The sequence below is a fragment of the Phacochoerus africanus genome, chromosome 9 (genome assembly GCF_016906955.1).
Source record: "Phacochoerus africanus isolate WHEZ1 chromosome 9, ROS_Pafr_v1, whole genome shotgun sequence".
Classification (NCBI taxonomy): domain Eukaryota; kingdom Metazoa; phylum Chordata; class Mammalia; order Artiodactyla; family Suidae; genus Phacochoerus; species Phacochoerus africanus.
Window position 1 is genome coordinate 96,540,306 of NC_062552.1, and position 22,554 is coordinate 96,562,859.

General features: G+C 39.4%; 1 protein-coding gene and 1 pseudogene across 1 annotated transcript in view; one reads left to right on the forward strand and one right to left on the reverse strand.

Moving 5' to 3' along the window:
* The window catches only part of SYNJ2BP (synaptojanin 2 binding protein), a 48,839-nt gene extending 26,562 nt beyond the window's left edge, over positions 1 to 22,277 (reverse strand). Inside the window, exon 1 of the mRNA XM_047794685.1 lies at positions 22,090 to 22,277. Within this exon, the coding sequence (XP_047650641.1) occupies positions 22,090 to 22,153 (64 nt within the window). The 5' untranslated portion in view covers positions 22,154 to 22,277. The remainder of the gene's footprint in view (positions 1 to 22,089) is intronic.
* Positions 15,065 to 15,163, forward strand: LOC125137063 (uncharacterized; annotated as a pseudogene).
* Positions 22,278 to 22,554: the final 277 nt, after the last annotated feature.

The following is a 22,554-nucleotide window of genomic DNA, read 5'->3' on the forward strand; positions in this document are numbered from 1 at the left end:
GAATCTGATGAAAATATAAGCAAACAGAACCAGGAAGCTCAACAAACTGAAAAAAGGATAAACACCAAAGAAAAAAAACCAGATGTATCATAATCACACTGCTAAAAACGAGGTATAAAGATAAAATCTTAAAAGTAGTCAGAGGGAAAAAAGAGATACTAAGTGAAAAGGAATAAAGATAAGAATTACTAAAAATAGATTTCTCCTTAGAAATTAGGCAAGCCTTAAGACAATGAAGCATTATCTTTAAAATGTTAAAAGAAAACTACAAGTTAGCCTGTAATCCTACTCCAGTGAATAGTCTTCAAAAAGTAAGGCAAAATAAGAACTTTTTCAGAAAGACAAAAGCTGAGAGAATGTGTCATAAGCAGATTCATATTATGACAAATATTAAAAGAAATCCTTCAAGCAAAAAAACCTTATATTCAATGGAAATTTGGATCTATATGAATGAATGAATGTCACCAGAAGTCCTAACTGTATGAGTAAATGAAACGCTAAAAATCAAAAGGATGAACATAGATATAAAAAGCAGATGGGGAGATTAGAGACAAGAAGCCAGAGTAGAAAGGTTTGAGCACACCTCCTCTTATGAAAACACCAAAATCTCAACAAACTGCTGAAAAATCATTGACAAAAAAGACTGGAACCCACCAAAAAAGATATTCTACATCTAAGGACAAAGAAACCACAAGATGGTAGGCGGGGCACTTTTGTGACATAACCAAATCCCATACCCACTGGGTGGGTGACTCAAAAACTGGAAAATAATTATTATCAGAGGTTCTCCCACAGGAGTGAGAGTTCTGAGCCCCACATTAGGCTGTGCAGCCTGGGGCTCTGGCACTGGGAGGAGGAGCCTCCAGAGCATTATGCTTTGAAGGCCAGAGGGACATAGGTGCAGGAGCTCCAAAGGACTGGCGACTCCACTCTTAGAGGAAGAAGATGCATGCAAGGTTTCCTGTGCACTGGGACTTAGGGCAAAGGAGTGACTCCAAAGAACCCTGGGCCAGACTACCTGCAGGTCTTGGAGAGTCTCCTGGGGAGGTCAGGGTCAGCTGTAGTTCACTGTAGGGGCAAAGACGCTAGTCACAGAGGCCCCAGGGAACATTCATTGGCATGCGCTCTCCCAGAGGTCTCCATTTTGGCACCAAGACCTGGCCCCGCCCCACCTACAGGGTAAGTGCTGTGACACCTCAGCCCAAATAACCAACACAGTGGGAACAAAGGCCCACTCATCAGCAGACAGGCTGCCTAAAGTCACCCTGAGCCCATAGCCATCCTGCCTCTAATCATACCTCTTGACACAAGTCCTGCCCACCAGAAGGAAAAGACCCAGCTCCACCAACCAGTGGAGGGCACTAGTATCTCCCACCAGGAAGCCTGCACAAGTCCCTAGCCAGCCTCAGCCACCAGACAGTAGACACCAGAAGCGAGAGGAACTACAATCCTGCAGTCTGCTGAACGGAAACCACTAACATGAAAGGTAGACAAAAATGAGACGGCAGAGAAATATTTTCCAGATGAGGTAACAAAATAAAATCCTTCAGGAATAACTAAGCAAATGGGAAATAGGAAATCTATCTGAAAAAAGAATTCAGAGTAATGCTAGAAAGATAATCCAGGAATTCTCCCTGTGGTGCAGTAGGTTAAGAATCAGACTGTGTTGGCTTAGATTACTACAGAGGCATGGGTTTGATCCCTGGGCCAGTGGGGTAGCCTAATGGATCTGGCACTGATGAGGCTGTGGTGTAGGTCACAGCTGCAGCTAGGATTCAATCCCTGTCCTGGGAACATCCATAAGCCATGTGGGCAACCATTTAAAAAAAAGAAAAAAGGATGATCCAAGATCTTAGAGAAACAGTGGAGTTTCAGACAGACCACACAATTAATATTAACAAAGCGCTGGAATATTTCAAGGACAGAGTTGAACAAAACAATAACTGAAACAAAAAAGACACTAGAAAAAAAATTGACAGAATAAATGAAGCAAAGAACAGATAAGTGAGCTGGAAGACAGAATGCTGGGAATCGCTGCTGTGGAAAAGAAGAAAGAAAAAAGAATGAAAAGAAAAGAGGACTATCAAGAGACCTCTGAGACAACAATGAACGCAGGACATTCACATCATAGGCATCACCAAAGGAGAAGAGAGAAAGGGCCTGAGAAAACGCCCAAAGACAACAGCCAAAAACTTTCTTAACATAGGAAAGGAAACACTCCCTCAAGTCCAGGAAGGGCTTCAGGGAGTGCAGAGTCCCATACAGGCTAAACCCAAGGAGGAACATGACAAGACACACAGTAATCAAATTGACAAAAATTAAAGACAAGGAGAAAATATTAAAAGCAATGAGAGAAAAGCAACAAATGACATTTAAGGGAATTCCCATAAGGTTATCAGCTGATTTTTTGCAAAAACTCTGCAGGCCAGAAGGGAGTGGATTGATATATTTAAAGGGATGAAATGGAAAAACCAACAACCAAGAATACTCTACCCAGTGAAGCTCCTATTAAGACTTGATGGAGAAATCAGAAGTTGTACAAAGCAAAAGCTATGAGAGTTCAGTACCAGCAAATCAGCTTTAAAACAAATCTAAGGAGATCCCCTTGAGGCTTAGCAGTAATAAACTTGACTAGTATTCATGGGGATGTGGGTTCCATCCCTGGTCTTGCTTAGTGGGTAAGCATCTGGTGTTGCTGTGAACTGTGGTGTAGGTTGCAGATATGGCTCAGATCTGGCATTGCTGTGGCTGTGGTGAAGGCCAGCAGCTGCAGCTCCAATTCGACTCCTAGCCTGGCAACTTCTTTATGTCATGGGTGAGGCCCTAAAAAGAACAAACCATAAAGGAACTTCTCTAGGCAGAAAAGTAAAGGTCACAACTAGAAACAAGAAAATTAGGTGTTCCCATTGTGGCCTAGTGGTAAAGAACCTGACTAGTACCCATGAGGATGTGTGTTTGATCTCTGGCCCCTCTCAGTGGGTTAAGGATCCAGCTTGCCAGAAGTTGCAGTGGAGTTTGCAGATGCATCTCAGAACTGGTGTTGCTGTGGCTGTGCCAGCAGCTGCAGCTCTGTTTCAACCCCCAGACTGAGAACTTCTATGTGCCACGGGTGCAGCCTTAAAAATATATTAAAAATTTTTTTAAAGAAACGAAGAAAATTACAAATGGAAAAGCTCACTAGTAAAAGAAAACACAGTAGAAGTAGGGAATCATCCATATAAATATGGTATCAAAACAAGCAATTGTGAGACGAAAGTACAAATGGTACAAATGCAGGATATTGGACATGCATTTGATATTAACAGAACTGTAGCTTCTATATATATATATATATATATAGGCTCACCTCAAGTAACCACAATCCAAAAATCTATAATAGACACACACACAAAAAAACAAAACACAAACCAAACACATCCATAAAGGTAGTCATGAAATCACTGGAGAAGAGAAAAGCAAAAGGGAAGAAAAAAGACCTATAAAAATAAATCCAAAACAATTAACAAATGGCAGTAAGAGTAGTTCCCATCATGGCTCAGTGGTTAATAATGAACCCAAACAGCATCCATGAGGATGCAGGTTCGATCCCTGACCTCACTCAGTGGGTTAAGGATCTGGCTTTGCCGTGAGCTGTGGTGTAGGTTGCAGACGTGGCTCAGATCCCGCATTGCTGTGGCTCTGGCATAGGCCAGTGTCTACAGCTCTGATTTGACTCCTAGCCTGGGAACCTCCATATGCCACCAGTGCAGCCCTACAAAAAAAAGGACCAAAAAAACAAATGGCAATAAGAACATAAATACTGATATGACATTAAATATAAATACTAAATTCTCCAACCAAAAGAGCATTTTAGTTGGAGTTGAAAAGAATGTAACAGTCTGAATGAATGTAAAAACAAGACCTGCATATATGCTGTCTACAAAAGTTCCTGTTGCATGGAAATGGATGATGAATTTGCAGTCTGAAAATTTACTGAATTTGTTTATTAGTTGTAACATTTTTGGGGGTTGTTTTTACAGTTTTCTATAAAGAAGCTCATGTCATCTGCAAACAGAGAGTTTTATTTCATGCCTTTTCTTTCTTTTACTCATCTAAGTGGTCTGCTGAGGAAGAGAGGTGAGGAGAATGGGCATCCTTGTCTTGCGCCTGATCTCAGAGAAAATGCTATCAGTCTTTCACTACTAAGTGTGATATTAGCTGTGGGCTTGTCATCTATGGGTCTTATTATGTTGAGGTACATTCCTTCTATACATCATTTTTTGAAAGTTCTATTTATCATAAAAAGATAATGAATTTTGAAAGTACTTTTTTGCCTTTGTTGAGATGATCATATGATTTTTATTCTCCATTCTATTAATATGGCCTATTGCATCCATATCACTACAGTTTGCTTTCACACAAACAAAACAGAGATAGGAAAAAATACAGAAAATCAATGAAACCCAAAGGATCTATCTTCTAAAAGATCCAAAAATTTGACAAACTCTTAGCTTCATGGACTAGGAAAAATGAGAGAAGATTCAAACTACTAAAACTAGATACAAATATGAGGCATTACTACTAATTCTACAGAAATAAAAAGGAGTATGAAGGAGTCTAATGAATAACTGTAGGTCAATAAATTGGATAACCTAGGGGAAATGAACATATTTTGAGAGACATACAACCTATCGAGACTAAATAATAAACACACAGAAAATCCAAATAGGCCTATGACATGTAAGGAAATTGACTTAGTAATAAAAGAACTCCCAACAAATATAAGCCCTAAATCTGATGGCTACACACATGAATTCTTCTAAACATTTAAAGTAGAATTTATACCAGTCTTTCTTAAACATACCAAAAAACTGAAGACGAGGGGACCTTTCCTAACTCATTATATGAGGCCAGCATTACCTGAAAACAAAACCAAAAGCACTACACAAAAGAACACCACAGAGCCCTATTTTTATAAACATATATGTAAAACTCCTCCACAAAATACTAACAAACCCCTTCACCAGCATATTAAAAGGATGATACACCATAACCATGCGAGCTTTATTCCTGGAATGCAAGAATAGTTCCATATATGAACCTCTAATCAATACTCCATTACATTATATTAAGGAAACAATCCACTTACCATTGCATCAAAAAGAATAAAATACTTATGAATAAACCTACCTAAAGAGACAAAAGACCTGTACTCTGAAAACTGTAAGATGCTGATGAAAGAAATCAAAGATGACACAAACAGATGGAAAGACATATCATTCTCTTGGATTATAAGAACCAATGTGGTCAAAATGACTGTACTACCCAAGGCAATCTACGGATTCAATGCAATCTCTATCAAATTACCAACAGCATTTTCCACAGAACTGGAACAGAAAGTTTTCTAATTTGTATGGAAACACAAAAGACCCCGAATAGCCAAAGCTGTCTTGAGAAAGAAAAATGGAGCTGGAAGAATCAGGCTCCCTGATCGCAGGTTATACTACAAAGCTATAGGCATCAAAACAATATGGTACTGTCACAAAAACAGAAATATAGATCAACGGAACAGGATGGAAAGCTCAGAAACAAACCCTTGCATCTATGGTCAACTATTCTATGACATAGGGGACAAGAATATACAATAGAGAAAAGATAGTCTCTTCAATGAGTGGTGCTGGGAAAACTGGACAGGTACGTGTAAAACAATGAAATTAGAACATTCTCTAATACCAAACACAAAAATAAACTCAAAATGAATTAAACAAATAAATAATATAAGAATGGATACTAGAAAACTTCGATAACATAGACAGAACACACTTTGACATATTGCACCAATATCCTTTTGGATCCATCTTCTAGATTAATGAAAATAAAAACAAAAATTAAAAAAATGAGACCAAACTAAACCTAAAAGCTCTTACACAGCAAAGGAAACCATAAACAAAATGAAAAGACAACCCACAGAATGGAGAAAACACCTGCAAACAAAGTCACTGACAAGGAATCAATCTCCTAAATATACAAATAGCACATTCAGCTCTATATCAAAAAACAAACAAGTCAATCAAAAAATGGGTATGAGATCAAAACAGTCATTTCTCCAAAGAAGACAGACAGATAGCCAAAAACTGCATGAAAAGGTGCTCTATGTCACTGATTATTAAGGAAATGTAAGACAAAACTACTGTGAGGTATCAGAATGGTCCTTATCAAAAAGACCACAAGCAGTAAATGCTGGAGTGTGTGGAGAAAAGGAAACTCTCCTACACTGTTTGTGGGAATGTAAGTTGATACAACTACTAAAGAAAACCATATGTTCCTCAAGAAAACTAAAAATAGAACTACTATATGATCCAACAGTCCTACTCCTGGCCATCTCTCAGGAGAAAAATCATAATTTGAAAAGATACATTACCCCAATATTCACTACAGCACTATTTACAATAGGCAAGACATGGAAGTAACCTAAATTTGTCCATTGACAGAAGAATGGATAAAGAAGATACGGTACATATATACAATGGAATATTACTCAGCCATAAAAACAATGAAATAATACCATCTGCAGCACATGGATGGACCTAGAGATTATCATACTAAGTGATGTTAAGTCAAACAAAGACAAATTTCATGTAATATCACTTGTAAGTGGAATCTTTAAAAAATGGCATAAATGAACTTATTGGTAACACAGAAAGAATCACAGCCTGAAAACAAACTATGGTTGACCGGAGTTGAGAGGCAGGGACAGATAAATTAGGTGTTTGGGACTAACATACATACAATACACATACAAAACAGGTAATCAGGAGTTCCTGTCGTGGCGCAGAGGTTAATGAATCTGACTAGGAACCATGAGGTTGCGGGTTTCGGTCCCTGCCCTTGCTCAGTGGGTTAATGATCCGGCGTTGCCGGGAGCTGTGGTGTAGGTTGCAGACGCGGCTCGGATCCAGCATTGCTGTGGCTCTGGCGTAGGCTGGCGGCTACAGCTCTGATTAGACCCCTAGCCGGGGAACCTCCATATGCCGTGGGAGCGGCCCAAAGAAATAGCAAAAAAAGCCAAAAAGCTAAAAAGCCAAAAAAAAAAAAAAAAAAACAGGTAATCAAGGACCTATTGTATAGCACAGGGAACTCTATTCAATATTCTATAATAACCTATAAGGGAAAATAATCTGAAAAAGAATGAATTTATTTGTATGCATAAGTGAATCACTTTGCTAGCTACTGAAACTAACTAAATTTTGTAAATCGAGTATACTCCAATTTAAAAATATTTTTAAAAAAATAAATAAATTAAATTAAATTTTAAAAAGCAGCTGGATTGGACTATTAATAATGTAAAAAGTAAATTTTGCAATAAGAAATATTACAAAGGATAAAAAGGGACATATCCTAATACAAAAGGAGTCAATTCATAAGAAGACATTAAAACACCAGATAGGAATGCACCCAATAACAGAACTTGAATATCAATGAAAACTGAAATGAAAAAAAACACAAATCAAAACTGACTATTGTAGATTCCAACATTTCTCTCTCAGTATTTGAGAGAACAAATAAACAGAAAAGTCAGTAAAAATACACAACACTTGAACAAAACTAAGAACAAACTTGGCCTAATTTACCTTCAAAGAACAACATATTGTGCAAATAAAAATATAAACATTCTTTCGTATAGCACAAGGAATTTCTCAAAGATTGACTATAAGTCCGTAGAGTAAGTTTCAATAAATTTCAAAAGACAGATCTGAATTAGAAATCAGAAAAAAAAAAAAATGTATTAGTCTTCTTGGGCTGACATAACAAAATACCACAGACTAAGTAACTCATCCAAAATTCTGTTCTGGGAGTTCCCATCGTGGCGCAGCAGAAATGAAACAGACTAGGAGCCACGATGTTGCGGGTTTGATCCCTGGCCTCACTCAGCAGGTTAAGGATTCGGCGTTGCCATGAGCTGTGATGTAGCTTCGATCTGGCGTGCTATGGCTGTGGCACAGGCCGCAAGCTACAGCTCCAATTAGACCCCTAGCCTGGGAACCTCAGTGTGTCGCAAGTGAAACCCTCAAAAGACAAAAAAATAAAAACAAAAACAAAAAAACCAACTCTGTTCTGGATGCTTAGGAAGTCCAAGATTAATGTACCAGTAAGACAGAGTTCATTCTAAGGTTCTCCTCTTAATTTGTAGTTGGCTGCCACCTAGCTCTGTAGTCCTATGACTTCTTTGTGTTAGTGCAAAGAGAGAGTGAGCTCTCTGGGTTTCTTTTCATAAGGAAACTAACTCTGTAAGACAGTGGCCCCGTCATTATTACCTCATTTAACCTTAGTAACCTCAAGGCCCTAACTCCAAATACAGTCACATTACAGCTTAGGGCTTCAACATATATGAATTTTGGAGAGACACAAACATTGTCTTTAACAACAAGATAGCTGAAAAACTTCCTAAATGTTTGGAAAACAAATAACCTGAGTTAAAGATGAAAGTGTAAGTGGAGATAGAAAACACTTTAGCTGAATGACAATGAAATCAGAATACATTAAAAATTGTGGAACACATGGGAGTTCCCGTTGTGGCGCAGTGGTTAACGAATCCGACTAGGAACCATGAGGTTGCGGGTTCGGTCCCTGCCCTTGCTCAGTGGGTTAACGATCCGGCGTTGCCGTGAGCTGTGGTGTAGGTTGCAGACGCGGCTCGGATCCCGCGTTGCTGTGGCTCTGGCGTAGGCCGGCGGCTACAGCTCCGATTCGACCCCTAGCCTGGGAACCTCCATATGCTGCGGGTGCGGCCCAAGAAATAGCAACAACAACAACAACAACAACACAACAAAAAGACAAAAAAAAATTGTGGAACACAATTAAAAAATAAATAAATGAGGATTCACCAAGTTCCTAGACTAGACGTTTTATTACATTTAAGACAAAATTCTCTCTAAATTAAAATAGGTAATTTTTTTAATGTAACCCCAATCAAAATCCCAACAAAGGTTTTTGTAGAATTTGGCAATCTGGTTCTAAAATTTACATGGAAATTTACACTCTGGGGTTTGGGGTTTTGTTGGTGAAATATAGATTAAAGTTCTATTCTAAAATAGTTAAACCATTTTTGAAAAAGAAACAAAAGTGGAAGACTCACACTTTATTTCAAGGTTTACTACAAAGCTACATTTATCTACATACTGTGGTATTTTTATGGAGAAAGACAGGCCAATGGAACTAGAAAGAGACCAATACTGGGACACATATGAGCAGTCAACTGATTTTTTTGATACAGACAATAATGTATTTCAACAGTGAAAGGACAACATTCTCCATAAATAGTGCTGGGCCAACTAACTATATTATCTGTATACAATAGAGATAAAAGTCAAATTTAATGCTTAACTCAAAACATAGGCAAAATAAATTAATTTGAAATGGATCACAGAACTAAAAATAAAAGCTAATCTATAACATTTCAATTGGAAAACATAGAAGAAAATCTTCTTCACTTTGGGATAATTTGTAATTGCTTTTTGTAATTTCCTAGACATTTCAAAAATAGCACTAACCATAAAAGGAAAAAAGAGAACCCGACAAACTGTTCTTCATAAAGCGTCAAACCATCTACTCTTCAAAAATAGACCCTACCTCTCAAAAAGGCAAAGCAAGTCAAACCAGAAGAAAATACACGCAACACATAAACATGAAAAAGGACTTGTTTTTAGAATAAAGAACTCTTACAATTGGTAATAAGAAAACAAACAACCCAATAAAAATGGGCAAATGACTTAAACAAATACTTCAGAATATATATGAATGGCCAATAAACACATAAAAATAGGCTCATCATCATTAGTTATCAGGGAAATAAAAAACAAAAACGAAACCGCCACAGTTCCACTCCATAACCCCTACAATGGCTAAAATAAAAAGGAGTAACAGTCTCAAATGTTGGCAACAATGTCATAACTGGAACTGTCAGATGAGGCTGGCGGAATTGTAAAATGACACACATACTTCAGAAAACTGTTTGGCAGCTTCTTTTGAAGCTAAGCATACAATTACCTCGAAAACCCAGAAAATCCCTTCTCAGTTACTAGGTATTAAACTAAGACAAATTAAAATACATGTTTACACAAAGAGTTGCATATGAATACTCACGGCAGCTTTATTTTTAATAATCAAAGCCCAGAAACAACTTAAATGTCCATTACTAGGTGAATGGATAATCATATTGCGGTATATTTACACAATGAAGTACTACTCAGTAATAAAAAAAAAAAAGGAACACATAGATGAGTGAAAAGAAGCCTAAACACACCCCATGTGACCCCATCCATATTAGGCAAAACTAATCTACAGTGATAGTAATCAGATCAGTGGTTGTCTGTGGCATGGGGTGAGAGGGCCAATGGAGAGAATACACAGAGAGTTTTCTGAAGTGATAAGTCATGATTATACATGTGTGTATTATTTGCCAAACTTCTTAAAAACTTTATACTTATCATGGATGTATTTTACTGCGATAAAACTGATTTAAAAATGAACCTGGGGGAGTTCTCTCATGTGCAGAGGGTTAAGGATCTGGTGTTGTCACTGCAGCAGCTGGGTTGCTACTGTGGTGTGGGTTCAACCTCTGGCCAAGAAAGTTCCACATGCCACAGGTGCAGCCAAAAAACCAACCAACCAGACAAAAACAACAAAAAACCGAAAATGAACCTGGTAATTCTTAAGTGCAAAAATGCGAGCATCTATTACTGACTCTTATTATTAGTCCACAATAAAAGACAGTCTAAAGTTAATTGGAACACCAATTACTTGGTGATAATTATGCAAAAAAAAATGTGATAAGTACCCTACTTCTCACACAGTACTTCTTCTATGCAAATAAGATAAAATGACGTTTTAAAATTCTAAGCATAGTCTCAAGACATTAATGTAAATGACAGCTGAAAGTTTAAAAAAATTTAAGAAATGCTGATCTAGAAGATGAAACTTAAAATCAAAATCCTGAAGTTCCCATCGTGGCGCAGTGGTTAACGAATCTGACTAGGAACCGTGAGGTTGCAGGTTTGGTCCCTGCCCTTGCTCAGTGGGTTGATGATCCGGCGTTGCGTGAGCTGTGGTGTAGGTTGCAGATGTGGCTTGATTCTGGGTTGCCGTGGCTCTGGTGTAGGCCGGCGGCTACAGCTCCGAATCGACCCCTAGCCTGGGAACCTCCATATGCCGCGGGAGCGGCCCAAGAAATAGCAAAAAGACAAAATAAATAAATAAAATCAAAATCCTCATAACCTATCTTTCTAGCCAGCTTTGGACATGCTCTATCTTGCACTATATGGTAACAACAAAATTTAATAACTGCCCTCCCCAAAGAAGATACAGATGTCAAATAAGCATATGAAAAGATGCTACACATCATATGTCATCTAGGAAATGCAAAGGAAAACAACAATCAGATACCACTACACACCTATTAGATTGGCCAAAATTCAGAACATCGACAATAGCACAGCCACTTTGGAAGACAGTCTGGCAGTGTCTTACAAAACAAAACATATTCTTACCATGTGATCCAGCCATTGTGCTCCTTGGCATTTACCCAAAGGAAGAGAAAACTTATGTATATACAAAAACTTATGCATGGATAGTTATAGCAGTTTTATTCATAATTACCCAAGCTAAAAGGAACCAAAACTCCTTCAGTAGATGAATGGACAAAGTATAGTACATCCAGAAAATGGAATATTGCTTAGCACTAAAAAGAAGTGGCGTATCAAGACATGCAAAGACATGGAGGAGCCTTAAATGCATACTAGTCAGTGAAAGAAGTCAATCTGCAAAGGCTTCCTACTGTATGATTTTGAAACTATATCGCACCCTGGAAAAGGCAAAACTACAAAAAGTAAAAAGATGAGGGGTAGCGTTCCCATTGTGGCTTAGCAGTAACAAATCCAACTAGTATCCATGAGAATATGGGTTTGATCCCTGGCCCAGCTCAGTGGGTTAAGGATCCAGTGTTGCTGTGAGCTGCAGTGAAGGTTGCAGACAGGGCTTGGATCCCGAGGTCCTGTGGCTGTGGTGTAGGCCGGCAGCTGCAGTTCTGATTTAACCCCTAGCCTGGGAACTTCTACATGCCACAGGTGCAGCCTAAAAAGAAAAAAAAAAAAAAAAGAGGAGTTACTGGGGTTGAGGGGAAGGGAGGAATGTACAGGTGGAGCATGGAAGATTTAGGGGAGTGAAAATACTCTGTATGATACTATATTGATGGACATAGGTCATCATTCATTTGTCTATTTCCATAGAACATACAACACCAAGAGTGAACTTCAATGTGATATGGACTTTGGGTACTTACAATATGACAATGTAGGTTGTTGGTCAATGTTAACAAATTTACCACCCTAGAGGGGGATGTCAATAATTGGGGAGGCTATGCATATGTAGGGATGGGGATATGGGAAATCTATCTTCTCTTCAATTTTGCATGAAACTAAATAAATAAGGCCTTAATTTAAAAATATAATAATTACCACCCTTTCACACACATAGCCAGCTGGCTCCACACCTCCATGATTTTTTTTTGTCTTTTTGCCTTTTCTTGGGCCACTCCCATGGCATATGGGGGTTCCCAGGCTAGGGGTCGAATTGGAGCTGTAGCCGCCGGCCTATGCCAGAGCCATAGCAACACAGGACCAGAGCTGCGTCTGCAACCTATACCACAGCTCACGGCAACACGGGATCCTTAACCCACTGAGCGAGGCCAGGGATCAAACCCGCAACCTCATGGTTCCTACCCGGGTTGGTTAACCATTGCGCCACAACGGGAACTCCAATACCTCCACGATTTTGGAGGTCCTCTTACTTTTGCCTGGAAACACACTTCACTGAAAGTACTTGTCTAAATATCACTTTCTTTATTGAAATAATTAGTTCCAAATATGAATAAAGCTGCTGTAAACATCTATCACAGGGAACTGGCTTTTATTCACTTTTATATCTCCTGTGCCCACACAGTACCTAGTAACATATACAGGCCTCAGTTGGTGTTAAGTGACTGTTAAAGCCATTGGAAATAACACCGAAGCCAAGAACTCCTAACACTTCTAATTCTGGGGAAACACAGCAAGGTAAAAAATGTCTCTGTGAGCCTTCAGCAGGTTTTTCATAACCCCAAAAAGAAGGCACAAAAGAAAAGAAGGTAGACACAGAAGGTGAAGCCCAATGTCCCTAAAATGCCTATGGCACAGGTTAACCTCCCTTTCCGGCTGACTCAACTCTTGTTCCACCAACTTCTATTCTCCACATGGCAGCAGTATAATGACAGGCATCATTAAATTATTTAAATTTTGTTAAATTAATTAAAATTTGGTCAACTGCTTAGAAGAGTGCCTGGTACAGAAGCAACACTATAAAAATATTTGTAAAACAAAATGACACTTCTTTCTCACAACAACCCTAGGTAGGTTCTATTAATACTCGCATTTTACAGCTAAGGAAATCAAGGCATATGGAAGTACGGTAGTAACTTGCCCAAGGGCACACAGCTAGTAACATAGGCATTCTGACTCTTAATCACTGCACCACTGCTCACTGCAGTTATGTTAAAGCTCAGTTTTCTATTGTATCCACAGTTCCTGCTATAGAAACTCACCCTACAGCTACTGCTCAATAAATGTGTGGATTGAAAGAAGGAATAAATGAATGTTTCAAATAAGTGACTCAAGAGGTTAGATGACCAGGCATCTTTTCACCCAAAATGAGTACATTGTCTGGAGAAACTCTCTGGTCCCAAGATGAAATACGTCACTTGATATTTGTTACTTCTCTCAAAAGACAGCAACAAGTATGCATGATATATGGAGAGAGAAAGAGGGAAAATCTTTAACCTCAAAGGAACGTAAAGATGGCACAGTAACAAAAACATTCATTATGCCTGGGCTCAGTCTCTCTCCATCCCGGTCCCCCATCTGATTGAGGCAAAAAAGAATATGGCCTGCCAAAAATGTTTCGGGCAGTACCTGCCAGGGTATACACCAGGAACTCATTTTATTGCTCCTAAACTTCTCTCTCAAATATCTGGGGAGGTACTGTGAATGAGCTGCCTGCCATATCACTAAACAGAAGATGTTGCAGCTGAGAAATAAAATAGTGCCTGCCCTATGAGTGAACAAAGGATGTTTCAGTCATCAGTGATTGCAGTCACCTCCAACACCAGTGAGCCCTGAGAAAACTCAGGAAGAAAACAAAGAGTACCTGCCATCTAGCAGCCCTCAGGCTACAGCTACTCCTGCAAGTGAGCTCTGAGGAAATTCAGGAGAAAGCACAGGATACTGGCCCCAGATACCTGAGGTGCATATCAAAAGAATGAGTTCAGTGAGCTCAGACTCTCAAATCTCACCAGACACACAAAAGCTCTAAATTCCATAACTTTACATATTGACATATCTGGTTTTCTTTAATTTAACAGTAATATTTTGATGTTCCAACTACTTGGCCTTGGCTGCAAAGACTCATATATATCCTGGCTCCACTCCTTGCCTCTTTGGACCAGTCTCTCGGCTAAAGTACTATGTCCTAGGCTTAAATCCTGTTTTGTCTGACAAATAAAACATCTCTCTCAACTTTTAGGTTGTTGGAGTTCCCATCATGGCGCAGTGGGAAAGAATCCAACTAGGAACCATGAGGTTGCCGGTTCGATCCCTGGCCTCGCTCAGTGGGTTAAGGATCCAGTGTTGCTGTGAGCTGTGATGTGGATTGCAGCTGCGGCTCAGATCCTGCATTGCTGGATGGTGCAGTGTAGGCCGGCAGCTGTAGCTCCAATTAGACCCCAACCTGGGAATCTCCATATGCCGCAGGTGCGGCCCTAGAAAGTCAAAAAAAAAAAAAACCAAAACTTTTAGGTTTGCATCGCTTTTTCAGTTGACACAAGTACAGATAGTTCTTCTTGATAAATAATTCAGTATTTATTCAAATGTAGTCATTGACCACGCAGCTGTGTAGTCACGTGGCTTTTACAAAATGTTTCTATAGTTAAGCATTCATCACCTGGTCTTTACACTTCTCCAAAGTAATTTCTAGATATTTTGCTTTATATTTATTCTTCATCGCTTCTCGGCCTTTTGGCTAAGATCAAGTGTATATTTATTCTTCAGGAATATCTTTAAAAAAAATCTTAATAAGACTGATCCTTGAAGCAATCTTTAGAGATACATTCTTTGTACCACATACTCTTCTCATTCTATGTGGTTTTCCACCTATTCCACCTCCTTGTTTCTGGAATCTTGGTCAGTTTCCCACCCCATTATAATATACCATGACCAAACTCTTTCTTCTTTCTTAAACTATATTTAGTGGAGAACCTTGTTTATGACTTTTTGAAAGGTGAAATAGACTATGTTACTGGTTCTCTGTCTGTCACAACATTCGATTATACTTTTGATATCCACCAATTTGCCTAGTCATTTCATGAACATTTACTGACCACTGTGTGTCATGCTCCAGGCAAAACATTAAGAAAATAAGATGAAATACATATCCTTTGACGGAGAAGAGCTCAGAGTGAAAGAGACGGAAGAGGAAACACATGTAAGGAAGCAAATATAAAAATAAACTGTATTTTTTCCCTCCCTATGTCCCCACAGGACTCTGAATCTATGATGGTTCCGAGCCAGGGTTTTTAAAGTCACACAGACCTGGATCCAATTCTTAACTCTGCCACTTAAAGAGCTATGTGATATAAGAGTCAAGGTTTAGAAAGTGATACAATTTATATCATTTATGAAATACAATTTATATCATTTATGAAATACAATTTATATCATTTATGAAATGATACAATTTATATCATTTATGAAATGATACAATTTATATCATTTATGAAATGATACAATTTATATCATTTATGAAATGATATAATAAACATTTCATTTATTCCTTGTTGGGAGGAGATGACACAAAGTGCTTAGACTGGTCATACATGACAGATACTTTATCACTGGTGTCCAAAATTCTAAATAAGGGGCTCTAGCCTGGGTAAGGAAGGCTTCCTGGAGGAGGTGATTCTTGACCTGAGTTTTAACCAGTGAATAGGAAGGGGAAGGAGTCAAGATGGAACCTCAGAGAAAAGTTACATTTCCACACTAGTATAGAGAACTTTTCATAATCCAGTCTCTACCTACCCTGCTAACCTCCTCTCCTTTCTTCTCTTCTATCCAGGTTAGCTTACTCACTGATTTCAGAATATGCTTACTTCTTTTCTCTTTTCTCTATTACTGCTTAGGCCACCCCTGTTCCTGGCACTAGCCTAAAGCCTGTCTATAAGACCAACATAAGTTCTACCTTCTTGTAATTGATCAGTCTAGCTCCCAACAATGGCTCTATGGCTTTTTCCAGCACAGGGTTAGATTTAACATGCTCTCCTACATGCCTCCTTTGCCCTCATGCTGGTCAGAGTCCTTAACCATCTGCACCTTTGCCCTAAGATTTAACTTTTTACATCTGAATATCATTCTTCATTGGAATGTCAATTCCATGAGAGCTAGACTTCAAATAGAAAGTGGAAATAGGGCAATGTTGACTTAAAAAAATACACAACCTTAAAGTTGAGAGTTAAGTTTTATTTGGGGCAAAATTAGGACTTAAGTCCTGGAGAAAGCATCACAGGGAGCCCTGGGAAACTGCTCCAGGGAGGTGAGGGGGGAGGCAAATACACAGGAGTTTTTGCAACAAAGGGAAGGTGGTAGGAACAAAAGATTTACGGAAAACCAGTTTTTAAAAAAAGATTTACAGAGAACAAGTTTCTTTGGGAAGACGTAAAGGTCTGGGCTTAATGGACTCACTCCTTTGATATGCACTCAACTTTGGGTCAGTGTTCTTTGTTTCTTTCCTGAGTTCCCTGAGGGCTCACTGGCTCAACCTTGGGAATAGCAGATGACTGTGACATCTTTTGTTTTGTCCACTTAACTATAGCCCAGGAGGCAGTATTTCAGATAGCTCTGAAATACCGCCCCAAAAAGGAAAGGGGAAATACCAAGATACACATGATAAAGGTGGAGGGGAAGGTGCAGGCAGCCGTGCTCACATTTTATGGAGGTCTGCTGCCGTCTCATAAAGGTAATATAGTAATATAGTCACAGACTAGTAATATAGTCACAGACATCAGTCATCATGAAAGATTTCGGTATTTTTCTAGGTATGAGGGCTCATAAAATCTTCTCCTAAAAATATCTAACTATCTGAAGACCTGTTCTTCTAGTTTTCCCTGAGCACAGAGTGCCTCACTCTTGGTCTTGACTCTGAGCTCCATGCAGGGGGTGCTGCAGGTTGATTTAATCCATGTAGACGCAGATGGCAAGTGCCAAACTCCAATTCACAGTGAGGATATAGCACTTTATTCTCAGATCTGTTGGACACATGAAGGATCAGAAAACTGTTAGCAACCCAGTTTCATGTAAAGCACATGGCAGATCTGTAGAGGTTTAAATGCTTGGACTTAATGTGGTTTCTTGTTTTTAAGTTCTCACCTTGATATGCTCTCAGTTCAATCAACAGCAAACTATAAAAACTTTCTACTTAAATGTTAGTCATTTAAGATGCCTCAGCTCCTTCTGGGAATAAGGCATGATATAACAAAATAAAGGTCAGGAGAAAGACTGGCAGCAAACTTCTTATGTAACCGAGCAGGGCCCTGTGGGGCTCCTGGGCACATCCCTCCTTTGTCCCCCATTTCTTGTTTTTAGGGAATAAGCTTCAAGCTCCATGACTTTCCCTGAGCTCCAAAGGGCAGGTTCAAACATTTGCTAATCAGGAAGGGAGAGGACGCAGAGTACCAGGGAGGAGCAGTCAAGAGATAATAAACAGTGCAGCTTTGGGGCCGGGTCCTGGTTCCTCCTCAAGGAATATACAGAACTGTATCTTTGAGTCTTTCTGCAGAACTAAAACCCCCAACAAACGAAAGATGTTAACTACCTGATGGAGCATCCTTCATTCCGGAAAGAAAAAAGACCACAAGAACCAGTCCTGGGACCACTAAACACCAGCTTTGAAAAACAGTGCAAGTTTGCCTCTACACTGATCTTTTCTGAGGCTCTATTTCCCACTCCCAAAACCATAAAACCACCTCCAAATCTCTCCCAAGGCGGGCACAGTCTTTAGGGGCATTAGCCTGTTGTGACCTTCTTTTGCCTGGCAAAGCAATGAAGCTATTTTTTTTTTTCTCCTTCGCCCAAAACTGTCTCCACGTTTCTATCCAGCACCTGTGGACAGAGGCCGAGTTTTCGCAACACTTAGACGTGGCTGCTATACTGGGAGGTAGTATTTGGAATACTAGAATCAAGAAATCCGGGTTCGGAGTTCCCATTGTGGTGCAGTGGTTAACGAATCCGACTGGGAGCCATGGGGTTGCGGGTTTGATCCTTGCCCTTGCTCAGTGGATTAAGGATCAGGCACTGCCATGAGCTATGGTGTGGGTTGCAGATGTGGCTCAGATCCTGCATTGCTGTGGCTCTGGCATAGGCCGGCGGCTACAGCTCCAATTAGACCCCTAGCCTGGGAACCTCCATATGCCGCAGGAGCAGCCCTAGAAAAGGCAAAAGACAAAAAAAAAAAAAGGAAAGAAAAAAGAAAGAAAGAAAGAAATCCGGGTTAAATTCCTGGCTTTTGAAACTTACTCTTAACTTCACTGAGAGACAATTTCTTCATCTAATAATGTGGATTAATCACCATTCACAGTTGATGCAAAAAAAAAAATTATATTTGTGTGTGCACCAGCACATTGCCAGAAAGATAATACTTCCTATTTCCTTAAATGTTCATCATTATAACACTGTACCAAACCATTATCCTCTGCAACTCCTTTAAAGAAAGTAGAAAAATAGAGATTTTGTTTCCTCTTTAAAGATGGTAGATCAGGAGCAACTTGCTGAAACCCAGAGCCCTCAGTCCTGAACAAAGAATCCTAATATCCAAGGTGAAGGGATGTCTTTATGGCCAATCTCTACCTGTCACAATGAAAAAAAGCTAGATTAGGCTCTTGTCATATTTCTTAGCGTAACCAAGTGTTTCCATCATTAAGAACTCTCCATTTGTTAAAGGAAAAAGTGAGAGGCGAGAGACTAAAGGAGTCCTTCAGAAGGAAAAGAGACAGTGTTCCATTAAAGATAAAAGATGAACTCTTCAAACCCTTGAAGGCATTTGAGATTGTGATGATTCTTCGGATCACCTACTGTTGGTTCAAAATGGTAGGAATCATAAAACAACACTTGGAATAGGCCAAAGAATTATGAACTCTTGAAAATGGAAGAAACTTCCAAAGTCATCCAGCCTAAGACTCACCTTACATGGTTGAGTAAGTAGGCACAGGACAGATGCCAAGCTACATACCAAGCTTCTTTTTGCCTCACCACATACTCACTCTATTGTTATAATTTTCCCAAAACTTTACTTCCCTTACAGTAAGCAAGATTAGACACTTGCCAAAATGGGCCCAAGTGCTGGAAATATCCAAGATTCCTACCCCTGATAGAATACTGACACAAAAAAGCAAAAGTACATACATTCTTGCAGTTATCTGATTAAACTATCAGGTCCTTGCACAGGAAACTGTACCCAGACAAAGAGTGACAATGCTGCCTAAAAAAAGAAAGGCATACTTAGGGAACTAGAAGCTTTTCATATTTCTTCTACAGAAATAAAGATCATTATGGAACTGTCAAAACTACAGGAAGCTTCTAGTGGTAATAACTGACTTCCTTCCTATGTATCTTCATGATGACACAGTAAGGAAAAAGCTGAGGTAGACTATGAGATTTTTTAAGATTAACTAGCTTTGGGGGATGATAAACACAGTTGGAATCATTTCTTGTTAACTGAACTAACAAATATTAGAATGATTGTTTTTAATCCAAGTCTGTGGTTCCACTTGCCTAAACTCTTAAGCTTATCAACTTATATGAGTAAGATATGAAAATGCTTAGAAAAAAATTAAAAGTCACTAGGTGAATAAATCCATTCATTTTGAATAAATGCACATACAAAACAGAAATTCAACAATTTTGGGGTGAGCTATATTAGCTAGATACAATTATTTTACTTAGTCCTCTGACATTTGTCCTAATGCCAATAATTTAGGAAAATGTTAACACTAGGAACTTTAGGTCTGCAAGACTAATAGGATCAGAAATTTTAGTGAATGGTGAGCTGAACATTAAGCAAACATATTACGTAAATGCCAAAAAAAGGTGAGGTGATATTACACTTTAAAAATATTTAGTGACTAGAACAAGCAACGCAACATCAGAGTTCTGCTCTGCTCTAGTCAGGAAATTCTGGAAATACTGTGGCTACCGCAGCAGAAGGGCTGTGTCAAAATATGTTACAGGTTTAAGCAAGAGACAAGAATCAAACCTAAAATCGCATCACAAGAGAGCTAACCGAACAACTAGGGATAGTTACACTGTAGGAGAAAGAGACAAAACACAACCAGATGCCTTTAAATAATTGCAGGGCAATCAGAAAATGACCTACCATTGTTTCACCTGGCCCAAGAGAAGCACAAGTAGTAATGGATGAAAAGTACAGAAAAACAGATTTTGGCTTAACAACTGTTTTCCTCAAAAGTCAATATTAAGAGAGATGAAAAAATTCACATAAAATAGAAAAAGTGTACTAAGACACTTGGTCATACTGAATGAGTCTTTAACAAAAGTTTAGGAGCTCGTATGGAATCTTTTCAGCATTTAACCATGCAGATTAGCAACGAATTACAGTCTTATAAGTAAAACCAATTTCCAATTTTTCATAACAAGAAAAAAGTCAGCATGGATGATTCTGAAAGCCACATTTTATGAAGAATAATCTATGATTGGTGGACCAAGCTATATCAAAATACCAGATGAGGAAAGATGGACTGGTCTAGTGGTGATGGAAACAGGATTGAAAGGCTTATGCAAAACATTTCAGAGAGAGCCTATGATACTTGATGACTTGGAGACTCTTGAAATGACAGTATTTAGCAGGATTTACTAATCATTTGTCTATTAACAATAGCAGCAAACACACAGTGCTTACCACACAGCGTTCTAAAGATCTTACATAGTTAGATTTCATTCTCATAACCCTAGTAAGTGTATTCTATTATCATGCACATTTTACTGATGAGAAATTAAGACTTACATCAGTAATAAAGTTCGTCAGCCAATAAATATCAAAGAACTAGTAAGAGGTTAGATTCCAGATTTGGACCTGTTTAAGCCAAAGCTAATCGATACACTAGACAGCTGTAAAGGAAAGGCAACAAAAGCCAAGGCAGATAGCAGGGAGTAACGTGAAGAGCCTAGTGAAATGAAGGGCATCAGGAGGTAAGAGGACTGTAGGGGTCAGTGAGGATTTGGTAGTATCAGAATCAGTTGATGTGCTTGTGAAGAAAAGAAGCAAGGTAGGATGAAAGGAAGAAGGGAAAGAGGGAGGAAGGGAAGGAGGAAAGAGGGACGAAAAAACCCAAAGAAACACCTGCATTGAAATCCAAATTAACAGAAATGGGTTCTAGGAATTGCCCTTTTATTTTTTAAAGAAAACCCAAAAAATCTTAGGTAACTTTGAGACGAAACCAGGTTTGGGAACTTCCGGAGTAGACCTCTAAGTCTCTTTCTGCTTTAGGATTCCGGATGGCCCTCTAAATGAATTTCCCAAAAAAATGAAAGGAGGAGGGAGGGAGGGATACTATCATCAAGAAAACGGCTATGTATTTACAGTCCACACCGTTTATGCTCCCATTTTTACTAAACAGTCTTTCACAGAAACGGTGATAGAGCAGGCAATGGAAGGAGGGGTGTGCAGTTCACGGCCGCGGTCTAGAAAGCAGGATTTTCCCGTAGCAGAAAGAAACCCCTCCTGACTATAAATACATGCGGTAATCCGACTGAAAAATGAGGTGGATTCCTCAGATCCGTCTCATGCTAACGCTGGATGCCAATATATTCTTCTATGAGCCCGCAAACACTGCAGGCAACCACCAGGTTGGGGCCTGCCTTCTCTGAGGCCAAAAGAAATCTGGCTCTGCAGAAGAGGTGTCCGCTCTGCAATTACAGCCCCAAGTACCCGACTCTCAGCGATGACCACTTCTGCACATACCTGAGGGTCCTCTGGTGAGACTGATTTCTTCCTCAGTAACCAAATAATCCACTCTTCCGTTCATATTTTACTGTTTGGCTTCCCAACTTGAAGCAGCAACAGCTCGCGGCAAGGGAGATAAAAATCCGCCCGGGGGTCTGGCGTCTAGCGCCAGAAGCCCAGCACTTTCGGTTTCAGCAGCCCTGGGGCCGGAAGAGGCAGTCTCGAGAGCGGTGAGCGCCAGGAATGCTGGGAGTCGTGGTTCTGGCGGCCGCTGTGGCGCCTTCCTTCGCCAGGTGCAACCTGCAGGATGAGCAAGGGCAACGTTTCTAGCCTGATTTACTCTTGGGGGCAGAGTAGGGGGCGGGGAGGGATAGTAAAGGTAAGAGACATAATAAATAAATTGACATTGTCAAGGAAAAATGAAAACTAAGATCTCCTGCCGTCTCAGAAAATCTCCACGGTTAAGAGGCAGTAAGGAGTTCT